Genomic DNA, 25,021 nt, shown 5'->3' with positions numbered 1-25,021 from the left:
CCTCTGTCAAAGACTAAGGGTAAGACCAACATTAAGAAAGGAAAGGAAGATCCTGATGACAGTGACAGTGAGATGGATGAACCTCTGTCAAAGACTAAGGGTAAGACCAACATTAAGAAAGGAAAGGAAGATTCCTAATGACATTGACAGTGAGATGGATGAACCTCTGTCAAAGAATAGGGTAAGACCAACATTAAAGAAAAAAAGTAAAGGAAATCCTTATGACAGTGACAGTGCGATGGATGAATTCTGTCAAAGAACTAAGGGTAAGACCAAATTAAGAAAGGAAAGAAAGATTTGATGACAAGGGACAGTGAGATGGTCCGGATGGAACCTTTGTCAAGACTTAAGGGTAAAGACCAAACACATTAAGAAAGGAAGAAAGAAATCCTTGGAATGACAGTGACCAGTGAGATGGAATGAACCTCTGTCAAAGATAAGGAAGACCAACAGTAAGAGAAGAAAGGGAAGATCCTAAATGGACCAGTTGAACCAGTGAGATGGATTGAACCTTGTCAAAAGAAAAGGGTAAAGACAACATTAAGAAAGGAAAGAAAGAGGGCTGAATGACCAGTGACAGTTGAGAATGGAAATGGAACCGTTGGTCAAAGATAAGGCGAAGACCAACATAAGAAAGGAAAGAAAGATCCTGAATGACAGTGAACAGTGAGATGGATGAACCTCTGTCGAAAGGACTAAAGGGGTAAGACCAACATTAAGAAAGTAAAGAAGATCCTGATTGACAGGACAAGTGAAAGGAAATGGAATGAATCTCTGTCAAAGATAAGGGTAAGACAACAATTAAGAAAGCGGAAAGAAGATCTAATGACAGTGACAGCGAGATTGGAGGAACCTCTGTCAAAGAACAAAGGTAAGACAACATGAAGAAAGGAAAGGAAGATCCTAATGACAAAGTACAGTGAAAGGGATGGAATGAACCCTGTCCAAAGCAAAGGGTAAGACCAACATTAAGAAAGGAAAGGAAGATCCTGATGACAGTGACAGTGAGATGGATGAACCTCTGTCAAAGACTAAGGGTAAGACCAACATTAAGAAAGGAAAGAAAGATTCTGATGACAGTGACAGTGAGATGGATGAACCTCTGTCAAAGACTAAGGGTAAGACCAACATTAAGAAAGGAAAGAAAGATGATGACAGTGACAGTGAGCGGGAGACCTTGTCAAAGACAAAGGGTAAGACCAACATTAAGAAAGGAAAGAAAGATTCTGATGACAGTGACAGTGAGATGGATGAACCTCTGTCAAAGACTAAGGGTAAGACCAACATTAAGAAAGGAAAGAAAGATCTGATGACAGTGACAGTGAGATGGATGAACCTCTGTCAAAGACTAAGGGTAAGACCAACATTAAGAAAGGAAAGAAAGATTCTGATGACAGTGACAGTGAGATGGATGAACCTTGTCAAAGACAAAAGGGTAAGCAAGACACATTAAGAAAGGAAAGAAAGAATTATTTGATGACTTAGTGACAGTGAGATGGATGAACCTTTGTCAAAGACAAAAGGTAAGACCAACATTAAGAAAGGAAAGGAAGATTCTGATGATAGTGACAGTGAGATGGATGAACCTTTGTCAAAGACAAAGGGTAAGACCAACATTAAGAAAGGAAAGGAAGATTCTGATGATAGTGAGTGAGAGGATGAACTTTGTCAAAGACTAAGGGTAAGACCAACATTAAGAAAGGAAAGGAAGATTCTGATGACAGTGACAGTGAGATGGATGAACCTCTTTGTCAAAGACTAAGGGTAAGACCAACATTAAGAAAGGAAAGAAAGATTCTTGATGACAAGTGACAGTGAGATGGATGAACTTGTCAAAGACAAAAGGGTAATAAGACCAACCATAAGAAAGGAAAGGAAGATTTGAGATATGACAGTGAGATGGATGAACCCTGACAAAGACAAAGGGGTAAGACCAACATTAAGAAAGGAAAGGAAGATTCCTGTGATACAGGACAGTGAGATGGATGAACCTTTTGGTCAAAAGACTAACGGGTAAGACCAACATTAAGAAAGTAAAGGAAAGATCCTAATGACCAGTGACAGTGCGATGATGAACCTACTGTAAAGACTAAGGGTAAGGACCAACATTAAGAAGGAAAGAAAAGAATCCGGATTTGACAGTTGACAGTGAGAGGGAAATGCACCTCTGTCACAAGAAAGGGTAAGACCAACATTAAGAAAGGAAAGGAAGATCCTGATGACAGTGACAGTGAGATGGATGAACCTTTGTCAAAAGAACCAAGGGTAAGGACAAACATTAAAAAAGAAGGAAAGGAAAGATTCTTGATGACAGTGGACAGCTGAGATGGATGAAACCTTCTGCAAAGGACTAAAGGTAAGACCAACATTAAGAAACTGGAAAGGAAATGATCCTGAATGACAAAGCGGACCCAGTGAGATGGATGAACCTTTTCAAAGGACTACGGGTCAAAGACCAACCTTAAGAAAGGAAAGAAAGGATGGAATGCCAACAGTGACAAGGAAAGGAAATGGAAATGAACCTTCTGCCAAAGTACAAGGGTAAGACAACATTAAAAAAGTAAAGGGAAGATCCTGAGGACATTGAACCAGTGAGATGGAAGTGACCTTTGTCAAAGACTAAAGGGTAAAGACCAACATAAGAAAGGGAAAGGAAAATGATTAATGAATGGACAGTGGACAGTGAGAGGATGGAACCTTGCAAAGAACCAAAGTAAGACCAACATAAGAAAGGAAAGGAATATTCTGAATAAAGGGACAGTGAGATGGATGCACCTCTGTCAAAGATAAGGGTAAGAACCAACATTAAGAAAGAAAGGATGGATCCTTGAAGACAAGTGACAAAAAGTGAGACGGGAAATGGAACCTTGTCAAAGAAAAAGGTATAAGACCAAAATTAAGAAAGGAAAAAGAAAGATTCGGAGACAGGACAGTCGAGATGGAGGAAACCTCCCTGTCAAAGACTCAAGCGGGTAAGACCAACATTAAGAAAGGTAACAAAGGAAGATTCCTGATGACAGTGACAGTGAGATGGATGAAACTCCTTTGTCAAAGACTAAGGTAAAGACCAACATTAAGAAAGGAAATGGAAGATTCTGCCTGAACAGTTGAACAAAGCGAAAGGATGGATGAACCTTGTCAAAGGACAAAGGTAAGACAACATTAGAAAGGAAAGGAGATCCGATGACAGTGACCGTGAGGATGGAGAACCTTTGTCAAAGACTAAGGGTCAAAGCCAACAACAAAGAAAGGAAAGGAAGATCCTGATGACAGTGACAGTGAGATGGATGAACCTCTGTCAAAGACTAAGGCTAAGACCAACATTAAAAAGAGAGAGAAAGATTCTGATGACAGTGACAATAAGACGAAGAAAGCTTTGTTAAAGACTAAACGTAAATCCAGCACTAAGAAAGGAAAGGAGAAATTAAGTTCTGGCACATCCAGCCCTGTAAAATCCAATGCTCCAGTTTCCTCATCAGATTTATCCTCATGTTCAGATGATGAAAAATCTCCTAAAGGAAATACGAAAGATACTGAAATGCCTAAGAAGATTAAGGTAAGTTTCTTATTACTACTTTCTTGATAATAAGTAGAGCATTATAAATCACAGGGGATTGTATAGCCTAAGGTGACTTGAAATGTGAATAACCAAATTGTAGCCTAAGACCTACACTACGACACCCAGATTACTATACTCTTGTTAATTGACATTCAAGATATGACAATGCATTGTGTATACCAATGAGTACATAAATTATATTAACTTACTCTGATTGTGAATGATGGATTCATTATTGTGAATGATGAGATCGCTATCCTAGCCTGAATTATATGAGACTGGCTTCCAGCACAGTCTGTGCTTTGTAACTCTCATTCAAAGGACATCACAAGAAAACTACCCTAAATCTAGATATGCATATCCCCTCAAGTCACTTTAAACAGAGAATACTCAAGTGATTAAGATACAGAGATCTCAATGACTTCTTGTCTTAATTATGGCTGAGTCAGTGAGCTATTTCCGCACAACCTCACACTCTGATTGATGTAGCAAGACAGCCCATGACCGTGGTTGACCGAACCACCAAACATATTTGGCTAAACTACTGGACCAACAAAAACAACCAATGGTTGGCAGTTAAACTATTACACGCATACTTACAAACTAATACATGAAATAACTAAACGCAATGCTTTTCCTAACTAAAGACAAATACTACAACAAAACATAATACCCTCCTTTCATGCAATATGCATTTCCACTTACGCATGGTAAATAATATACACAATACATCACAACTTGCAGTAAAGCAAAGCATAATCTCTCTTGTCGAAGTTTCAACAAAATTATTTCAGTTAAAGCGTACCCTAAGTTTATAGATAACCATGTTAAAGTATACATTTTGTAAAGCTTTAGAATAATTACTAGTAGCTTTAGTTATGTGAAGCCAGTGTTGCATGTTCTCATCAAGAATCACTTCTGTATGACAACTTAATGAAAAATATAGTTTTCAATAATTAGAAATATGCTATTTGTGATGAAACTTACCTACTGTTAAAGGTAGGTTATATTTCTACGCTGATAGGCAAGTCGGCATTCAAAAAAAAGAAAAGTTTGAATGGCTGCCGCCTGCCTGGATGACTTATCTAGTACTGTAACTGTCCTCCATCAGGTGTGTTTCAGATGTTTTAGCTCTGTTTGAATTCCTCTTGTTGCCATTATGAGTAGGTACTCATTGGTTTGTTCCTACAAAAATACAAACCTTCAATCTTACATAGGATTTAGCTTGCAGATATGACTTGAAATAGCCATTTAACTTTCAGGGAAGGTTGTTAACTAATGATGGTAGGGGGAAGCCCTGCCCACTTGTCGGTCTGCACTCCACTTTGCTTTTGGCTGCCATGAAAATGTCTGTGCTCTTTTCTGCCTGACTGGTGTGATTGTTGTTTGTTATATATATCTACAAACCCATGAATCACTTTAGCACTTTTTGGAGAGGAAACCTCTGGGTTAGGCACTATCTAGCATAGGACAGACCATATTTTCAGTTACTCACTTCTTTGAGACTGATCCTCATTCATTATATCATATCACACCATGATGTGAATGTAAATAAAACAACCTAACTCAGCTTATTTTTCTGGTGTTGTGAAGGTTGAGGGTTTTAGAGATATGTGCCTTTCTACTAGGCCTCTTGGTAGTGCAGAGAGTCTTTTAAACTTATTGGTCACTTGTAGGCTATAAGGGACCTGTAAGTATCTGCTCAAACCATGCCTGGGATGACTTACCAGCCTCTGTGTTTGCTAGCTGTAAAACTGCTCCTACTTCCTTGGCAAACTCTTATGCAGCATTGGGATTTTCCCAGGTACTGCTGTATACATCATCTCTTGAGTGATGCCATCTTCGTTTTCGTCCTTGTTGTCAAGTGCTGTCACCTCCTCACCTTCACCCAAAGCTAGCAAGCAGACGAAGAGGGAGGTTGCATTGTTCTCCAGCGGGAAGTCTCGTAGAGCTTCCAGTGGCAACCCCTCTTTTTGTAGGCAGGGCTGAAAGTCTCTCACTAGCGTGAGTATCGCTGTTCCCGTTGCCTAGTGCATAGGTGCAACTGCTACTTGGGGTTCTTTGGAACCCCATATCTTATTACCGTCCCTGGTAGCCTGCCTACCTGGACCACTGATACCAGCCACAATAACCTACTTACCATGGCTACTGATGCCAGGCCTGGTCTCTTGCTGGCAGTATTGTGGTACCTCTGCTCCCGTTGCTGAGCACACAGATGCAACTGCTACCCGGGGTTCTCTGGACCCCTGGTGTACTGGTACCCACCCTGATAGGCCTCCTACCCAGACCTTCAGTACCAGCCCTGGTCTTTTGCTAACAATACTGCTCCTGTTGCTGAGTGCATGGGTGCAACCACTACCTGGGGTTCCTTGGACAACCTCTAGGCATACGCTTTTCCACTGTCTTGCCTGATTCGAAAGGTGATAACTGGGTGTTGATTTACTCTGGTTGGTATATGTAGACAGGGTATCTCTCCAGTTAGAGACACTTTTCAGCAGGAAGTAGACTTTCTTGTCTTCCCCTGGCAAGAGACGCTTCTGTCTGTCTTAGTCATTCAGGGCTACATGTCAGTTTTAGACCAAGTTTTGAAACTATAATGACCAGATCTCTTCTCATGAGAGATCTCCTTGCTCTTGACAAGATTCGAACACTCTTGTCCTCTCAGGGAACTCAGTCCCCCTGTTTGGGATGTGAATATTGTTCTGAGGAGTCTCAGTTGTCTGCTGTACAAGTCTGAGAGTTTTCAGATAGGGATCCATATTAAAGACTGTTTTTCATCTTGCCCTTCCAGCAACAAAAAGGGCAGGTGAACTTATGGCCTCTCATGTGATGTAAAGTACTTGAGGGGATGGTGATCAATATTGCTCAAATTTGCCCCAGATTTTGTAGTGAAACTCAGAACCCATTGTAGGGACTTTTTCAAGTTATACAAGTGGAGCAGGATACCAGTGGGAACAAATCTGAAGGATTCTTAAGTTAACTTCAGACTTCTTTAACTAAATTTATTAACCTTAACTTAACCTATACCTAAGTAACCTAACTTAATTCTATAGTTCACTAAACGTATCTTTAGTTCCTTAACCTAACTTATTATAGTTTTCTAATAATTGAAAGAACTTTAATCTTAAATGAGTATCAGTCTTAATCCTATAATTTTTCTGCAACTAACAGAACCTTAGCCTAATATATCATATCTTAATCCTCAGAATGGAACCATCCATTTCTTTGAAAGATAAATCTTCCAAAATGTCTACTTGGGATTGTCCAGCAAAGGGTATTTGAGAGTCCAATGTTTTACTTCCTTGGAATATAACTGACAATCACTTATAAATGTTTTGTATTATCAGGTCTTACTGGAACCATAGTAAATACGATTCTAGGTTCCCACAAATGATTTACAGACAATTTATAATAAAGTTCACACAACTGATTTTCATACTGAGTTTTCCATATTTCCAATAAAGATGTTTGATAAAACACCAGTCTTCATCATATGCCCATTTATCCAATTAATGACCACAACAGCAAACTATAGATGATACTTGCTGCAAAGCAGGACAAGCTTTCATTTGTGGGCATCCAGGTGAAGGGGAGTCCTCAATACCCTACCACTTTCAAACAAACTCCAAGTAAGAAAAAAAAAAAAAAAAAAAAAAAAAAACAAAAAAAAAAAAAAAAAAAAAAAAAAAAAAAAAAAAAAAAAAAAAAAGCCACAATACGAACTTGACTACCTACTTACTGTCTCATAAAATAAATCACAGCTAAATGAAATAATTAAATCGTACAAACCTGCAATGTAGCCTACCACACCATCAGTCCTTGATGCCAGGGTATAGTTCTTTGCTCATATGCAGAACAAACCTTTGGTCTTAACAATAGGATAATCTTCTAGCACCGGCTGGAAACCGGTTAAAAACAATCAAAGATTGTAAAACAATGATTCTGTGGCATCTGGCAACTCATGAATGATTTGGATAAGCTGCTACTGTTTCCTGTCACGGTGCTGCAGTACTACCTAAAGAGAACTTTATATCGCAGGCCTGATTGTTGATGCCTCTTCGTTATAACAGTAGGGCCAAGAGGTGCCCAAGAACACAATATTTTCCGGCTCCATGGGGCAATCGAGTGGGCATATGACAACTGTGAGAAGGAGGAGGACAATTGTGTCATCTGGGCTTGTCATATTTGCCTGTTTGTCTCTACACTCCAGTCAGCATTCTTACAGCCTGCTTGAGTAATTGCTTACAAACCCATTAGTATTAAATGCTCCAAAAGTCTAGCAACTGCTACATCACATATGTGCAGTATGCTGTTGGACCAGAAAAGTAACATCGGTTGTGCGAACCTATCAGTCGGTTCAGGTAATATCCAGATTTCTTTCCACTAATGGATAAACCTCCTTTGTAAATAATGAATTTTTGTATTTTTGTGTGCAAAATAACAAATTTTAAAAGTAATTTGTATTTTTCATGACATAAATCACAAATTCTTTACACTAATGGCCCACCTCAGCCACCCCTTTCATCTGGTACCTGGGCCAAAGGGCAAAGCGGAATGCGGGTTGAGAGGTGAGCAGGGCTTCCCCCTGCCTCTCGATAATTCTACCCTGCCAGTATGTTTAAATATGGTTCCAGCTCGAGTTCACAATCTGAATCTTATGTAAAGAACCTCAGGTTTGTATGTTAGGAAAAATATGAATTACTAGTAAAATTTTCTATTTTAGCCTGTTTGGACCGTAGAGGAGGTGACCTCTAGGCATCATCAAGGTTCTTTGGGCCAACACTGAGTTGGAAGATTTATCCATTTATGATTGTCTTTTGCTGAGTTTTTGCAAAGGCACAATTGTCCACCCCATGTTTGTCAGTGTAAGGAGATTGTGTTGCTGGTAAGGCTCAATATTTTGGAGGAGTCCTTGGAGTTTTATGGACTTGCCTTATTACACCATCTTGGTTACTTTCAGGAAAACAGCGTGCATTTTCAGTTCTGTGCTTAAGAAGAAAGAGCAACACTGCTTATACCTCACTTTGGAAGTAGCGCTTCTCAGAAGCTGACTACAATTTTTGACTGGCTGTTTAGATGCCTCCTTGATCTGCCCCACTTTTAAGGCAGTTAGATAGGGTGTGTCTGTTTAGGAGAACTAAATTTTTGCTGTAGTGCTGGAAGTCAGAGTGAAGAGTACTGTGCCTGTGCCTGCTCATGTACCATCTTATATGACTCATCTGACTTCCTCTAAGGCTTTCTCATTGAAGCCCCTCTGTAGGTTTGTCTTTAGAATTTAGTAAGAGCAAGGCCTCTTACATCCCTATAAAATATATACTTACTCTTGGAGCTCTCAGTTTCTGGTAGAATGTTGTCTGGAGGCCTTTTGGAGTGTCTGGCAAGACTTAGAGACTGACTCAGATTGGGAGATGTGATCAGGGATGGTTACATCATACCTTTTCTGATTCCCCCTCGTCTGGTGTCACTGCTGATAGTTTGCCCTTCTTACTTTCATCACTGAGAGAACTTTCTTGGCTTACATAAGAGGTTGAATCTTGTAGTAAATGCAGTCACAGAGCTGGTGAAAAGCCTACTCAAGCTTCAACAATTGTTATGATAGCATTCAGAAATTGGGGCTAATGTTGGATGTCTCCCACAACTTCATTCAGTTTCTCCCATTTCCAAGTATTTATCCAGCATGGTTCTTTCAGTTCCATGTCCTGATAAACCCTCTGTCTCACAAGTACCTTCAGTTGTTGTCTGCTGGGAAAGGGTTCTGATTCAAGGCTCTGTTTTGTGGGCTTAAGCATAACGATCCAAGTCTTACTCTGAATGTTCATACATTCATGTGCAAGGTTTTATTTTTAGCATTGATTTCTGTCATTCAGCATTTTATGTGGTCTGGCAGTGGTCTAGTGCCAAGGGTGCCAGATTCAAGAGGTTGGACTGTAAATGCGTATATACAGGCAGTCCTTGGTTATCGGCAAAGGTTCCGTTCCAACAGTATGATGATAAAAACTTAACAGCAAGCCCACCAACAGAATTATACAGAGTACTCTATTTTGGGAAAAAAGGGAATTCAGGAAACAAAAACCCAAATCTTCCCCTTACCCAGCCAAAAGAGGCTCGTAAAAAAGAAAGAAAGAAAGAAAAAAAATAATACTGTGAACCTTCAGTCACCCAAAAAGTTTTTCCTAAAAGACAGGTATGGGTCAGAGGGGACAACTCACTAAGGGACAACAATAACAGCAAGGGAATCTTTTTCACAAGGTCCAAAGACCCGCTTATAGGAAAAAAAGAAAATTAACACCTGGAATGCCTATCAAGGGCAAAGGCTGAGGAAGAGTTGGATACCAATTAGAATGGTATGGTTGGTGGTCAACTTCGATGAAACCACAGGCAATGTTTGTCTTCCCCTTGGGGACATTGCTTTCAGTTTTGGGATACTTTTCATGGCCTGTTGTCTCTCCCCATCATACTCAAAACAGAATAAAGCAAGTGTTCAAAATGTGCCTTGCACAACCCAGAGTTTCCAAAGGCCTGTTGCAATTCGTATCAATAGTGGATCCAATACTCAGATTGCAACAAAAGAATGTGAACAAATTCTGGCTATCACATGCAAGAAACAAGATGCGAGACTGACCTCATCAAAAGATTTAAAAAGTCGGGGAGACACTTCGGCTTTGGTCCTAGAAGGAATTTGGCAAAACAGGTCACCCTAACTCCTCAGTCTATACAAGTGACAATACACACAGATGCCTCGTTGACAGGTTGGGAGGATCGTCAGTTGGCAGGGAGGTGTTCAGCTATGTCAGGGAATTGTCATATCAGTTTCCTGGAGCTGATGGCTGTCTTTTTGTTTCAAAAAACTCTAAAACCTCTAGAAAAGCAATATATTTGGTTGGTTCTAGATAATATGACTGCAATGTCCTACAGCAAGAGTTTGGGATCACACTCACCTCCTCTCAATATGATGATGCTAGCCATCCTTCGATGGCACTAGCAAGGAAGTGGCACTTGTCAGGACAGCCTGAACAGAGTGGATGTTAGAAAACCACTCTTTCAGACAATAGCCAACATGCTTCCGCAACCGGAAGTGGACCTGTTTGCCACATGTGAGAATCACAAACTGCCTGTCAAGTAACAGCAAGAGATGCCTTCCTACAAGACTGGAACAAATGGAGGACGATAGTATATCTTTTTCTTCCATTGCTCCATATTTTGAAGGTGTTGAGTAAATTCTTAACCTTCAGAGGAACAGCTTACAATAGCCCCAAATTGGCCAAACAGCTGTTGGTTCTTATTACATCAACAATGGGCGAAGAGATAAATTCTACAACTGGCCACTGTTTTATCCCTGTCTGTAGAAGAGAAAGTCATTTATGGGTCCTTTTTGAGCCAAGACCATCACAGGTGTCTTTTTTTAAATATCTACCATGAAAGTTACTTGCCCAACGTTGCTTGGTACCAAGTGCAAAAACTACAGACTTCATATATCCAGCAATACCAGCCTGTATGGAAGATATGGTTAGATTATATCCATACCTGAGCCCAGTCAGAATTTCAAGGGAAACTTTTAAAATTTCTTATCCTTTTTGAAGACAAACACCTTGCAGTTACAACAATCGTTGCATAAACGGCACCAATAATGGACTCATTGCTCTATGGATTTGGGATTGGCTTTAGTATAGAGGTTTTCACTTCCCTTCTGCAGTCCTTAGGATTACAAAGACCTGCTCTTGAAAGGTTCCAATTACTTGGTCCCTGAACAAGGTTCTAGACTTCGATCAGCCCCCCTCCATTCAGCAGACCTGGATACAACCACAATTCACAAGTTACAATTGGCAATCTTCTTGATTGCATTAGCATTAGGAGCTTGTATTAGCAAACTGGGCTCTCAGACAGGGATGATACATCACACAAATGGCTGACCAATTATTATTGTCCTCTGGCCTGTCATTCCTGGCCAAGAATGAGAATCCTTTAAAAATGAAATCTATACTAAGTAAACTAGATTTAACAGACAAAACATTAAGCCCAGTTCAAGCACTTAAAGTTTACCTCGAGGTCACCGCAAACATCCGAGAAGGTCCGTTTTTTCCTATATGCTAGCAACACTATTGCCACGAGCTCAAACAATTGGACTACTACACTGTATCGGTAGGTGACATGGATCGTCCCGACTCATAGGGGCTACAGTGGCAAACCATGTGTCTTTCTAACAGGTAGGTATGCTATCTATCTCTGGGTAAGGTTTGACAATGCTATTTATTGCTGAGTAAGGTTTGACAATGCTATCTATAACTGGGTAAGGCTTGACAATATGGGCTAACCCCATTTCAGGGCCTCCAGTTCAGCGATGCATTTAAAACAGTTATGATACATACCTGTAGTTATAATTTCATAAACAAAAGAGGTTTTGAACAAACATTCCGGGAATTAAAATATTTTATTTCTTAAAATTACATATATGGATTCTAATATATAATTAAATAAAGCAGTTTAAAATAGCCAAACATACAAAATTCAAGAAACCTAGTTTAATTCAGGAAACCTAGTTTAATTAGTTTTACAAAATACAGTGGTACCTTGAGATACGAAATAAATCCATTTCGAGGCGGCCTTTGTATCATGAGCTTTTCGTATCTTGGACCGCATTTTACATATAAAATGGCTAATCCATTCCAAGCCCTCCAAAAACACCCCAGTAAATTTCATAATAAAGCTAAATTGACCTATAAACAATGAAATACTACAACAATTTGGACCATGCAATACCTAACTTAATACGTACTGCTAGTATACCTGTAAATAAAGTGTATTAGTGTACATGGTATACAAGCAATACTGTAGTAAATTGTGGAAGCTTACCTTTCAAGTGAGGCTATCTCGGAAAGTGGCGACAGAGGAGGACAAACGGCAGATACGTACGTACACTTAACTTTACAAAACACATAAAAAATGTAAGGAAAACATACATAAACTAAACTATACGAAACACATTAACAAAACTGTAACACTTAAATTTACAAAAAACTAAAATACATTTTTTTTTCTTAATTTATATATATATGTATATATATATGTGTGTATATATAATATATATATATATATATATATATATAGATATATATATATATATATATATATACACACACACAGTGGTCCCCCCGTATTCGCGGGGGATGCGTACCAGACCCCCCCGCGAATAGTTAGAATCCGCGAATGTTTTGAACCCCTATAAAAATGCTAAAAACAGCCTATTTTGTTAGTTAAAACTTAAAAGTGCATTTTATGATGAAATTGATAACAAAAACCAGGAATTTGTGGATATTTCTCATAGAAAAATACCGCAAATGCGCGAATTTTCCGCTAATAATGCAGGGAAACGTTCCCGAGAGAAATCCGCGAATGTGTGAGTACGCGAATCCGGAGAACGCGAATAACTATCCAAGGAGGATTACTTCTGCCTACTTTTAACAATGTTCCTGAAACGACTCAGGCAAACGTCATCGAACTGTGCAAGCATACGACCTGTGTAAGCCTTTTCGGGGTGTCTCTTTTCTACGAATGATTGCACCTTATGAAAAGCAGCTAGAGCAACCTTAATTTCTGCCGTTGTCATAGAGTCCTTGTCCTCCTCCTCGCCGCTGCTAGAGAACTCCTCTTGAACGATGTTATGTTGCATGGCCTCCAACTCCTTCAGGTCATCCGTCGTAAGCTCCTCTTGGTGCTCCTTGGGAAGGTCATTGATGTCATCCTCGTTGACGACCAGCCCCATGGACTTGCTGAGTGCAACGATCTCGTCAAGATCTGTTGCGAAACAGTTTCAGGATCGTAAACTGTTTCTGAATCTGCAGCACCAGCTTCGCCCACGTCGAATCCCTCGAAGTCTCGGGCGGATACGGCATCAGGCCAGTTTCCTCCACGAGGAATCAAGGTTCACCTCGAAACCTCCTGCCAAGCTTGGTCGATGAGTCGGATACATATCACGATATCGAAATGCTCCTTCCAAAATTCACGCAAGGTGAGGTTTGTGGTATCAGTGATGTCGAAACATCTCTTGAAAAGATGTTTTATATACAGCTTCTTGAAGTTCGATATCACTTGCTGGTCCATGGGCTGGAGGAGAGGGGTGGTGTTAGGCGGAAGATAAAGAACCTTGATGAAGAAATACTCTGCTAGGATATCTTCCTCGATGCCAGGAGGGTGAGCAGGGGCATTCTCCAACACCAGCAGGCATTTCAGAGGGAGGCACTTCTCTTCCAAGAATTTCTTCACTGTCGGGCCGAAACAAAGATTTACTCACTCAGTGAACAAAAGTCTTGTTACCCAGGCTTTCGCATTAGCCCTCCACATCACTGGAAGCTTCTCCTTAAGCATTTTGTGGGCCTTGAAGGCTCGAGGAGTCTTGGAATGATAGACAAGTAGGAGCTTCACCTTGCAATCCTCACTGGCGTTCGAACAAAGTGTGAGCGTAAGCCTGTCTTTCATAGGCTTATGCCCGGGTAGCTTCTCTTCCTCCGTGATGTACGTCCGACGAGGCATTTTTTTCCAAAAAAGGCCAGGCTCATCACAGTTGAAGACTTGCTGAGAACTGTAGCCTTCCTTGATCATCATCTCGGCGAACGTCTTTTTAAAGGCTTCGGCCGCTTTCGTGTCTGAGCTGGCCGCCTCCCCATGCCGCACCCCCGAATGGCTGCCAGCCCATTTACGGAATTTCTCGAACCACCCATGTGAAGCCTTGAAGTCTGGGGTTGGTATTGATGTTCCTTCTCTGTCGTCTTCGGCCTGGGCAATCAAATTGCCGAAAATAGCGCTGGCTTTGTGGGAAATTGCTGTCTCCATTATCGTATTGCCAGCGATTTCTTTGTCTTTTATCCAGACAAGAAGAAGCCATTCCATTTCATCGTGCACGTGGGTCCTCTTGCTGGACAAAATAGTGTCGCCCTTGGAAGGTGTAGCTGCTTTGATGGCATCCTTCTGCTTAAGGATGGTGCCTACTGTCGACGGATTTCGGTCGTATTCCTAGGTGATCACACTCAATCGCATACCAGCTTCATACTTCTTGATAATCTCCATCTTCGTTTCTGTCCGTGAATTTCAAGTTTCTTGGGACCCATGACTACGTATATACTGTACGTAATTATGTTATGTAGTACGTATACGTATGTAGTAAAGTTCTCACACAACACGATAAAGTATACTACAACGAAATCCCTAATGAATTTACGTTAATAAACGAAATCGTTAGAACGAACGAAAACCGCGTGTGTACGATACAGATGATGCCATGCAGTGGCCGAAGAAGCATGCCGCTACGTAGATGCATGATGGGAGGGATGCTGACCAATAGGAGAGAAGGATCTCATGGCGGTGACTAGCATCAGGAACCAATGGGAGAGCAGGAGGATGGTGGCGAGTCTACTCAGTTGGCGGTATGCGAGTTTCAAAATTGTTATCAGTGGTCCGGGTGAATCTCGGACTTTACAGCAACAACCTTTTGTATCTTGAGCAATTTTCGTATGTAGAGCCATAAAATTTTTCGTATTTGCTTTCGTATCTCGAGTTTTTCGCAAGTTGAGCCTTTCGTATCTTGAGGTACCACTGTAGCTTGCAAATACTCAACCTCATTTCTTTTGCCCTAATCCAATATAATTTTTAATATTCTTTCATCTGCCTTTCTGTATTTTAGTACCTTTTGTTGTGGCTCATGACCAGCTGTAAGCTTTTCAAAATATTCATCATGTCATTGTTGGACTCGTTTCAGCGCCTCAATGAAATTCCAAATTGTTAGATGCAACATTCCTAGCTCTGAACACAGCCATCTGTTTGCCATTTCAGCATGGTTATTAGTTCTATCTTCTTGAAGCATCGTTGAAACATGTTCTGAATGTCTGTGGTGCTCTTCTCCCAATTCCTCTCTGGTGTGGATGACCAATTTAGTTGTCTTCAAACCAATTCTAAAGCGGAACTATCTCCTCAGATATGCAATGCTAGAGCACCCACATGATGGTTAAGGTCATTAATTGGGACAAATGAAAGAGCTAATAACATTTTTACCTATAAAGCAAAGTCTGGATTGTTATTATATGGAACCATGTGACCCATACTTTTGTTCTGCTTTAGTAAAATTTGAGATAAGTGAAACAAAGCCTCTGATTTGCACATCGGCAAAACAGTCTTCATGGATGTGAAAACCACATGCTTAAAATCACAGTTGATTACACTGGGCTGAGCAAAGGGCATCAATTTAATTTCTCACATTCTTTGCACACTGCTTATTCTGCAAGAGTGCAGATAGTATGGGGTGGACACCATCAAATTTCTTGACTGAGATAATGTAAACTTGATAAAATAATTGAGGTGCAATAGTAAATGTTCCATCAACATACCAGATGGTTGAAGTTGCTATATGTTCCAAATAGGTCTCCCTACCAAAAATGATAATTCTCTTGTGATTAATCCCTTGATCCACTATGCAAAATTTTTCCTCAGTTTCAGGTGTGGGCTTATACACTTCGTATTCTTTGGGAAATTTAAATCTTCAATGGATCTTGGGATTTCAAGAACCCGGTTAGCTGCATTCCTTTTGCAATGAATAACTTCACACATCACTTGTTGATGAGACAGCTGGCCAGTAGCAGCTTGAGACATATTTTCCAGAGATTTGTTGATTATAGTTCTTGGTGCTTTGTAGGTGTTCTCAGCTCTCTTGACATGCAAACGTTTTTGCCCTTTTGACTTCTGCCACCACCTCACATGGTGGATGGGTGTGATCATTAATTTTCTTTAGAACTGCTTCTTCTAATGTATGAATTCTAGCATGAAATCTACAGTCTTCATGACATCTCCAAATTCACACTTGCTTGTGTGTTGGATGCAAGAATGTGGCTTCTCCTTGTTTTTTGGGTTGTTGGGATAAAATCAAAAGCCCTTCATTACCTGTCAATCTCCTTGCAAAGCTCCTTGAGGACGAAACAGCAACTACACTATGAAATAAGAGGTTTTGATTAGGAGATAGGATATTCATTGGAAATTTAAAGTTTTAAGTGTTCATATCACTTATCTGAAAAAGAGTGGTGGGAGGGGTCACTAAGTGACTGGCATGTCTTTTGAGATCTTACTCAGAGCTGGACTCAGATAATGCCCAATATGCTGTTTATCTCAATTTGATGATAACTTGGACAGGTACGTATTTTGCATTAATGATAAATTTGTTTTGTGTTCCAGAAATTTTATACTTTTACGTGTACTAAATTACTAATTCAAGTTTTGTAAAATTTATTTAGATTGGGCAATTTTTTTTTTATAAAATGCTTGATATATATGATAAGGTAATAAGTTTTTTGTTTTACAGAGTGGTGATAGGCGAATACTTAAGAAGAAAGCGTACATAAAGAAATGTGGCATTAGAATTAAGAGCTATGATCTTCTGTTTGAGGGCTGTAAAACTATAGCTGCAAAGGAGAGAAAACTTCTTTCTATCCTTCAGGAGCATGGCATGGAAGGTAAAGTTTTTGTGTACAAGAGTCTTTCGATATTTGTTTCACTAGAGACTCATCAATTTAGGCTATTCATTTATTGCATGCCACCCAAATATGTCATTCAATTTTAGAAGAAAAATTCAGGATGTTTAGGCCCATGCCAAGAACAAGAAAGAACTATAACTACTTTTCCATTTGTTCTTATCTTCTTAGGGCAATGAATACCAGTGAAATCACTTCCAGGCTGGTCCTTTTAATATGACATTCCAGGAAACAATTTTTTTTGATAAAATATCTGACATAAGTGTCCTGAGGTAACTTACGTAAGTAATAATAATTTGTCAAGAATCAGAGTGAAGTAGATAAAGATTAGCTTTCTCATTTTATCACTAAATTATTTTATTTCACATTTTTTTTATTTGTTAATTTTTTTGTGTACTGTTCCTATTTAATAATCATAGGTAAATACTTTAGACCAATTTAGGCCATATTTTGTAATAAAAAGGGTCTGATATTCATGAAACCTACTGCAAACTCTTAGCCCTAGTGATATCAAAAATATTTTTATTTTTACAGGAAGACCAACCTTAAAGAAGTGTGAAGAAATACGAGAGAAGTTGGAAAGGGAAAAAGAACTTGCAGAATTAGATATGTCTAATATTATAACAGAATCAGGTGATTAGCAGTTGTTATATTTTTTACCATTATTTACGGCTTCATTTATACATTTATGACCATTTCAGCACCTCAACGTATTGGATGCTTTTAGGACCTTGCCTCAAAAGTAACAGATTTATATTTACGAGGGGGTACCCAAAAATAACCGGAATTGTGGTATATAATTTTATTCAGTTATTACATGTTTGTAGTCTTATCACATTCAAAGTATTCTCCATTTAAAGCAATGCATTGGTCCAGATGTGTTTTCCCCTTTTCAAAGCAGTCCTGGAACTCTTGTGGAGTTATGTTTTTTAATGACCCCGTCATTTTCTTCTTAATCTCTTCAACATCTGCAAAACGTTTTCCTCTGAGGACTTTCTTCATTCATGGGAACAAAAAAAAGTTGCAGGGAGCAAGGTCAGGTGAATAGGGAAGGTGGGTAAGTGGGGTCATGCCATTCTTGGTCAGAAACTGTCTTACACTCAAGGCGGTGTGTGCAGGCACATTGTCGTGATGAAACCACCACTCTCCACTTTGCCACAGGTCGGGGCGTTTTCGTCTCACAAAGTCTCACAAACGCTTCAAGACTGCCAAGTAAAAAGTCTGGTTAACAGTTGACCAGAAGGAACAAATTCTTTGTGGATAATTCCTTTCACATCAAAAAAACAAATCAGCATCGTCAATTGTTTGGTAACGGTCTTCTGAGATCAGTTCATGAATTTCCATGATGTTTTCTATCGACAATTGACCATTCCTAAAGCATGCAAACCCCTTGTAAACTTGTGTTTTACTCATAGCAACATCCTTGTAAGCTGTTTGAAGCATGACAACTGTTTCGGCTACTGTTTTCCCCAGCAAAAATAAGAATTTCACGGCAGCACGCTGCTACTTCCTTTCAGCCATTGTAAAAATAGACAAAAAAGTGTGAAGCACTTCAAAACAAATGCAAATAATGGAGCTATTCATCTTCCCACAATGACACCAGTTAGCACACTGATGCCTGAGGTTTTCATCAATGGGGATCTACCAGCAGAAGCCTGAACTACTACAGGCTTGTCACACAGAAAACTATTCCAGTTATTTTTGGGTCCCCCTTGTATAACATAGACCGTATAGTATATCCTACAATTGAATATTTATACACTGGTACCTCGAGATACGAAATTAATCCGTTCTGAGGCGGCCTTCGTATCATGAGTTTTTCGTATCTTGGACCGCATTTTACATGTAAAATGCCTATAATCCGTTCGTAGCCCTACAAAAACACCCCAGTAAATTATATTTCCAGGCCTACAACACATGTTCTAGGGTTACGACGCCGATCCGACGGAAGAAATGACTCCAAAAAGGCAAAATACTGTACATACTTGAGTAATATTCAACTCCATGTAATGTTCAACCCTATTTTTACTGCATATATTAGGACTTTAGCATATGTCCCTTAGCAATAAGCCTAGCCTATGTTAGCGGTTGCTACTATAGCCTGGTCTAGGATTATGACATCTAAACCTAAGAAGCTTAAAGCTTAGAATATGCCAATAAAATGTATAAATAATCAGTATGTACTCATTTCAAATAATTATTAATTAATCATTAACTATAATACACACACAAAAAAAAAAAGAAAAAAAAAAAAAAAAAAAAAAAAAAAAAAAAACTTCCAATCGTTTGTTTACATTCAGCTCTTACGAGTATTGAACGAACGCCAAGCATCACTTTTCCTAGGACACAGTAAGCCATAAATTTTCATTAGTATCTCTCTTCAACTAATGAAACTACCAAACAGTATAGTAACCATTCATTTCTATTCTTTATTCTATCTTTACCTAATGGAGATACCGAGTTACTGACAGCTATAATGAAACATATACGTAACGTAATATTAAAACAGAAGAAGAATTCTAAAAAATACCTATTTGTTGGCTTCGATGATAGCAGTCTGATTTATTTTATATTTTATGATATCTAATTCACAATTTTTTTTATTAAATGTATTGTATGTACTCATTTCAAATAATTATTAAGTACCCATTAACTATAATAAACAAAAAAAAAAAGCTTCCAAACTTCTGTTTACATCCAGCACTTACGAGTAACGAACAATCGCCAAGCAATCACTTTTCCCATTACACAGTAAGATATATATTTTCATTATCTCTCTTCAACTACTGAAACTACCAAACAGTATAAAAACCATTCATTTCTATTCTTTACCTAATGTTTTTTTTTTTTATTAAATGTATTGCATGAATAAGTTTTTCAATTTACAGCATCCTTTTACCAATAGAATACTTAAAGCACAAGGGGTAGATGGTGACCAATAGGAGAGCAGGATCTTATGGGGTGACTAGCATCAGGAACCAATGGGAGAGCAGGAGGATGGTGGCGAGTTTACTCAGTTGGCGGCGTGGGAGTTTTAAAATTGTTCTCGGTGGTCCGGGCGAATCTCGGAACTTTACAGCTACAACCTTTCGTAACTTGAGGAATTTTCGTATGTAGAGCCGTAAAATTTTTCGTATTTGCTTTCGTATCTCGAGTTTTTCGTAAGTTGAGCCTTTCGTATGTCGAGGTACCACTGTATATGTGTGTGTGTGTACCTCCATCCAACAGACAACACACAACCTTTACAGTATTCCTATATAGACACTCCTCTATTTACAAACTAGGTACGTTCCGAATGGCTGTTCGTACCTTGATTTGTTTGTAAGTATAATTTGATATACACAGTCATTATGTACAGTACTATATGTTTTTCATCTTAAAATATAGTACTAGTACTGTATTTTATAGAGTACTTTATTGATGTAAATGGTGCTTAAAGTCCAAATTATTTGTGAAGATAATGGTACAGTTTATATAGTACTTTATTAATGTGAATGATATATAAAACCTAATTAGTAAATTGTGATGATAATAGTACAATTTATAGAGTACAACTTTACTAATACAAATGATACATGAAACCTTACAGGTAAGTTGTAATAATACAGTACAGTAGTACTACAGTTGTTTTTCTTGGCTTTGAAACTGGTAGCATAGGCTTGAGATGATGTAATAGAGGAGGAAGGATTTCTTTAGTGTCACTTTCTTCGGGAAGGATTTCTTTGGTATCACTTCTTCATTTGGGGAGGAAGCAGTCAAACAGAGGTGGGGAGGCTCTTGAGGTTGAAGGCACTGGTTTGAAGAATTGGTCTAAGGAAGTTTGCATTTTATTTTTCTTCAGTCAGTCCCCGGTTATCAGCAGGGATTCCGTTCTCGGTGGGATGCGATAAGCAAAACCTGCCATTAACCTAAACTCGGTGATTTATGTTGCCATGTTTTGGTTAATGGTGCCTCTGTTAGGTATGTCATGGCACCATAACTATTATTGGCACCTTATGGCGCTAATAACCAAAACTTGGCCTGTTATGGCACCATAAATTGCCAATTTTATGGCGTACCAGACCGCCATTAACAGAGTCCGCTGATAACCCGGGACTGCCTGTACATGCTATGATAATACTGGATAGCATCATTGATATCTTTTGATGCATTTTAGAAATCTCTCAACATTTAGATCCTGATTCTCAAAAATATTGAAGCCTTTTCTATAAGAAAATCCCTTGGACATCCGTTTCGTTTCAAACATCTTTTGTTCGTTGCATTTCTTCCAGTTCCATTAAATCCTCTTTTGTGAACTCCTCTGAATGAGACTCAAACAGCTCTTGAAAGTCCTCTTCCCCTATGTCAAGGTGTAGCTTTTCACTTATGTCAACAAGACTGTTAACAATTTCCTTTTCCTCCTCTTCCTGATTTAATCATATGAAGTTGACAAACTGTGGGTACAAAGCTTTCCATGCTCCATTCATATTTATGTCACTTACTTCATGCCATGCAGTATCAATATTTTTCATCCAGTTATAAATGTAACCCTTCTAAAAGTCACATAAGGTCACACCAGGGTCATTCAATTCCTTCAATGCTTGCCTCTACATACAACGGGTGTAATATTTGTTGAAACTGGCTATTAAGCCTTGGTCCATTGGCTGAATGAGTGAAGTTGTGATGGGATAAGTAAACAATTTTCATATCTGGATGGAAATCACCTAAGTGTGTTGGGTGCCAGAGGCATTATCCAAAATTTAGAGAATCTTTGAGAGGATTCCCATTCTTGCGGCAGAACAGCTTGACTTCAGGAACAGTGATGGAAAAATCATTCTTCAAATACAGAAGGAGTCACCCAGGCTTTGTTATTGGAAATCCAGATCATGGGTAGAGAACTTTTTGTGGTGTTTTTAAAGTGCCCGTGGATTTACAGCACTATACCCTAGAAGCTGTGTTAGCTTAGTCTCTCCTGATGCCTTGCCACCCAGCAGTAAGGTAGCGTATCCATTGCCACCTAAAATCCTGGCATTGTCTTCTCTTCATGAGTAATGTACTTTTTTCTGTCATTTTTCCACAACAGAGCTGTCTTGTCAATATTAAAAACTTGCTGAGGGGTATAACCTTCTTTATCAATGATTTCCTTAAACATCTTTGGAATTTTTTTGGCCGCTGTTTTGTTGGTACTCGCTGACGCACCAGTAATAGACACATGCAAGTTAGTGCATCTTTTGAAGCGATGAAACCATCCATGACTCTCAGAAAATGTTTCATCTGTAGTGCTTTCACCAGCTATAACCTTCAAGCCACTGAAAAGGCTTTTAATCTTTTTCTGAATCAGCATGAGGCTAAAGCAGTACAGACCTTTGTCTCTGGTGTTCCACCTAGATACCCAGAAGTTTACTACCTTCCCCCTTCTCTTGCTTATAATTGTATACTGGATTGGCACAGCTTTTTTTATGTTTTCCATTATTTAGTCTTTGTTTTTAAAGTTTGTTTCAGTAATTGAGCAATTCATATTATAATGGTGTGCTACCTTAACCATTTTTTCACCACTTTCTAATTTCCTTATAATTGCCACCATTGAGATAGCTTGCCGCTTTTTACCACTGCCACTATTTTCACTGGCCTTATGCTTGCCATTAACCATAATAGAAAAAGGATGGGCTTAATATTTCATGATGAAATCACATCAATAAATCAGAGCACAGAAGATGGTGTTTTACCACTTGTGCTAGGGTGCTGTTTGGCATGGGTAGTCACAAAAATTGTAACAAAGCCAAGGCACACATTACAAAATTTGAACTTGAAGGTGGCAGAGAGTGCTCAATCAAAGTATAATTTACAATCACGGTTGTTTGTACATTCCAATGGCTTGATGATAAGCAAAAATCACAGATAAAGATGTTACCCCTTTTGCAACATCAGCTGCCTTTATTTCTTTTTTTTTTTCACTGGGATGGAGCTGATTTTTTAAATGGACTTGCTGTACATTCAACCAAGATAGCTACACACGCGACACCGTCACTCTAGTAAAAAGCACAAAACACAATGAACACCTGGGGTGAAGCAGAATACTAATGCACGAGTAGATGCCCATTCACCAAGAAAGATTGGCAGAATGGGGGGTCATGGGAGAAGCGTTTCTGGGTATACAAAATCCGAGGATGTGTACAAAACTTGAATCAAAATTATTGTAGGAAAAAGTTGACGAAAACCAGGGCGTACAAAATCAGCATTTTGGCTCTTTAGTGTATTTTTCAAGATACATGGGCAGTGTGTCGCTATGCCCAATGTTTAACCCCCTCCCCAGCTCGAGGGCTGATACCTACCAACTAACCTTCTGAAACTAGATTTGTGGATGCCATCCCTAAGCCACCAGTGAGCGGCACTATTTGAGCCCCAGTCCTCTTGAGTGGTAGGCGAGAACCTTATATCTGCGCCACCACGGTGACAATATATGTGTATATGTATGTGTATGTAGTATATATATATAGATATATATATAATTTTCAATTTACTGTTTCTTGTTGTAGATGAGAATGTTGGCAATTTACTTGTACAAATTGAATGCCGATTTTTTTGGCATTTGACCATCTTTTACTAATATAAAGTAGTTTACTGAAATGAAAGATACTTTACTTCCATGGGGTTTTCCCAATGGCTTTTTTCTTTTTGACAGTTTCATGTAACACATGGCATGCTATGTTTACTCCAATGCAGATAAACATTTAACCGACTGATAATGAAAATTATTTCAAAGCAGTGAGATATACTTAATGTGATCTCCATTTATGTTGTATTTAATCATTTTCAAGATTTAAGTTGTTGTTGTTTATAGTATTCCATTATTTTCATGATTTAATTTGTTGTCCAAATATTTTACAGGACGTGGTAGACGGAATGCCTTCAGCGTTTATGCCACAAAAACAGAAAGGACTGCAGTTGATGATTTTTTTGAAAGGCCAATAAAAGCCTCAAGGGCAAGGCACATTGCTGAATCAGAATCTGAGTCTGATAATGAATCATAGTCTGAGTCAGAGTTGGAATCAGATTCTTAATCAAAACAAGGTTAAGATTAAAGGTATGTTGACAAGATTAAAAGGTTGACATTTTATGAATTATTTTGTATGTAAAATTTTATGTAATTCAGATTCATATTATTGTTTTATAAAAAAAATAATATCATATTATTAATTAAATTTATATATTGTGGGTATTTTATTCTTCATAACCTTTTGTTTGTTTTCTTACATAAATTAAATCATTACATGGTGTAAATTAAATCATGTGCTAAGTCCAGGTTGCATAGGTTCCATTAAAGGACAGATTGAGGTTATCTTATATTGAGCTACCTCCAGGAGATCCATTATCAAAGTTCACAATATGCAAGTTCTCTGCCTTGGGGAGGATTAGTAAAAGGTTAAGGGACTTCCTCTCAAAGGAAAAAGTGTAGTTGCAAGTATAAATCCCTTCTGTAAGACCGGGTATTCGTGTTCGGGTTTACCTGTTAGTTCACCAAAATTGACGATAAAATGTACATCTGGACCACAGTTTATGGGTGGAGTCAGTCCACTCACCAGAACTCAGGTGTGGATGGGTAAGCAACGATTTTATGACAGACGACAGTTCGCCGTTGGATTTCGTCTGGGAAGGATTTCAACTACTCGGACCTGAATATGAATAAACTATGTATAAGCCTAATTCATGTCACAATAATATCTTTGCTCTTTGGCTGAATGAGTGCATAAATTACCCTAATACATACATACAACCTTCGTCACCAACCAACTGGGTTGCACATTGTTTATGAGAAGCACAGCCCTCATCTGATGTCTTGCAAGGCCAAGGTCCTGTGTCTGATGACAGCCTCCTTACAAAAAGTGATGTGGAACCAACCGGAAAGAATCTTGGTTGTGAACCAAGCCTTTGCCAAACAATTCCAAATTACTGGAAGCCTGTCCATCAACCCATG

General features: G+C 38.9%; 2 protein-coding genes across 4 annotated transcripts in view; both read left to right on the top strand.

The window, feature by feature from the left end:
* Window positions 1–170, top strand: part of LOC135198897 (uncharacterized) — a 57,784-nt gene extending 57,614 nt beyond the window's left edge. For all 3 annotated transcript variants that reach the window (XM_064226844.1, XM_064226845.1, XM_064226846.1), the window contains exon 4: window positions 2–170. In XM_064226844.1, the coding sequence (XP_064082914.1) occupies window positions 2–138 (137 nt within the window). In that variant the 3' untranslated portion in view covers window positions 139–170. The remainder of the gene's footprint in view (window position 1) is intronic.
* LOC135197177 (HIRA-interacting protein 3-like) lies at window positions 155–24,261 on the top strand. Its single transcript, XM_064224170.1, has 8 exons — window positions 155–266; window positions 951–1,256; window positions 1,337–1,420; window positions 1,667–1,744; window positions 3,294–3,556; window positions 16,899–17,049; window positions 17,602–17,700; window positions 23,935–24,261. Exons 1-8 carry the CDS (start codon window positions 155–157, stop codon window positions 24,075–24,077), a joined length of 1,236 nt encoding a protein of 411 aa, XP_064080240.1. The 3' UTR covers window positions 24,078–24,261.
* The last annotated feature ends 760 nt before the right edge of the window (window positions 24,262–25,021 follow it).

The sequence above is a fragment of the Macrobrachium nipponense genome, chromosome 23 (genome assembly GCF_015104395.2).
Source record: "Macrobrachium nipponense isolate FS-2020 chromosome 23, ASM1510439v2, whole genome shotgun sequence".
Lineage (NCBI taxonomy): Eukaryota > Metazoa > Arthropoda > Malacostraca > Decapoda > Palaemonidae > Macrobrachium > Macrobrachium nipponense.
Note: the sequence above shows the minus strand (reverse complement) of the source record. Positions and strands in the feature narration are given on the sequence as shown.

Coding starts and splice junctions, on each gene's coding strand:
- LOC135197177 (XM_064224170.1), top strand. CDS start 155: ATGGATGAACCTCTGTCAAAGAATAGGGTAAGACCAACATTAAAGAAA. Junction 1,257..1,336: donor TGACAGTGAGATGGATGAAC/CTCTGTCAAAGA, acceptor AGATGGATGAAC/CTCTGTCAAAGACTAAGGGT. Junction 1,745..3,293: donor TGACAGTGAGATGGATGAAC/CTCTTTGTCAAA, acceptor AGATGGATGAAC/CTCTGTCAAAGACTAAGGCT.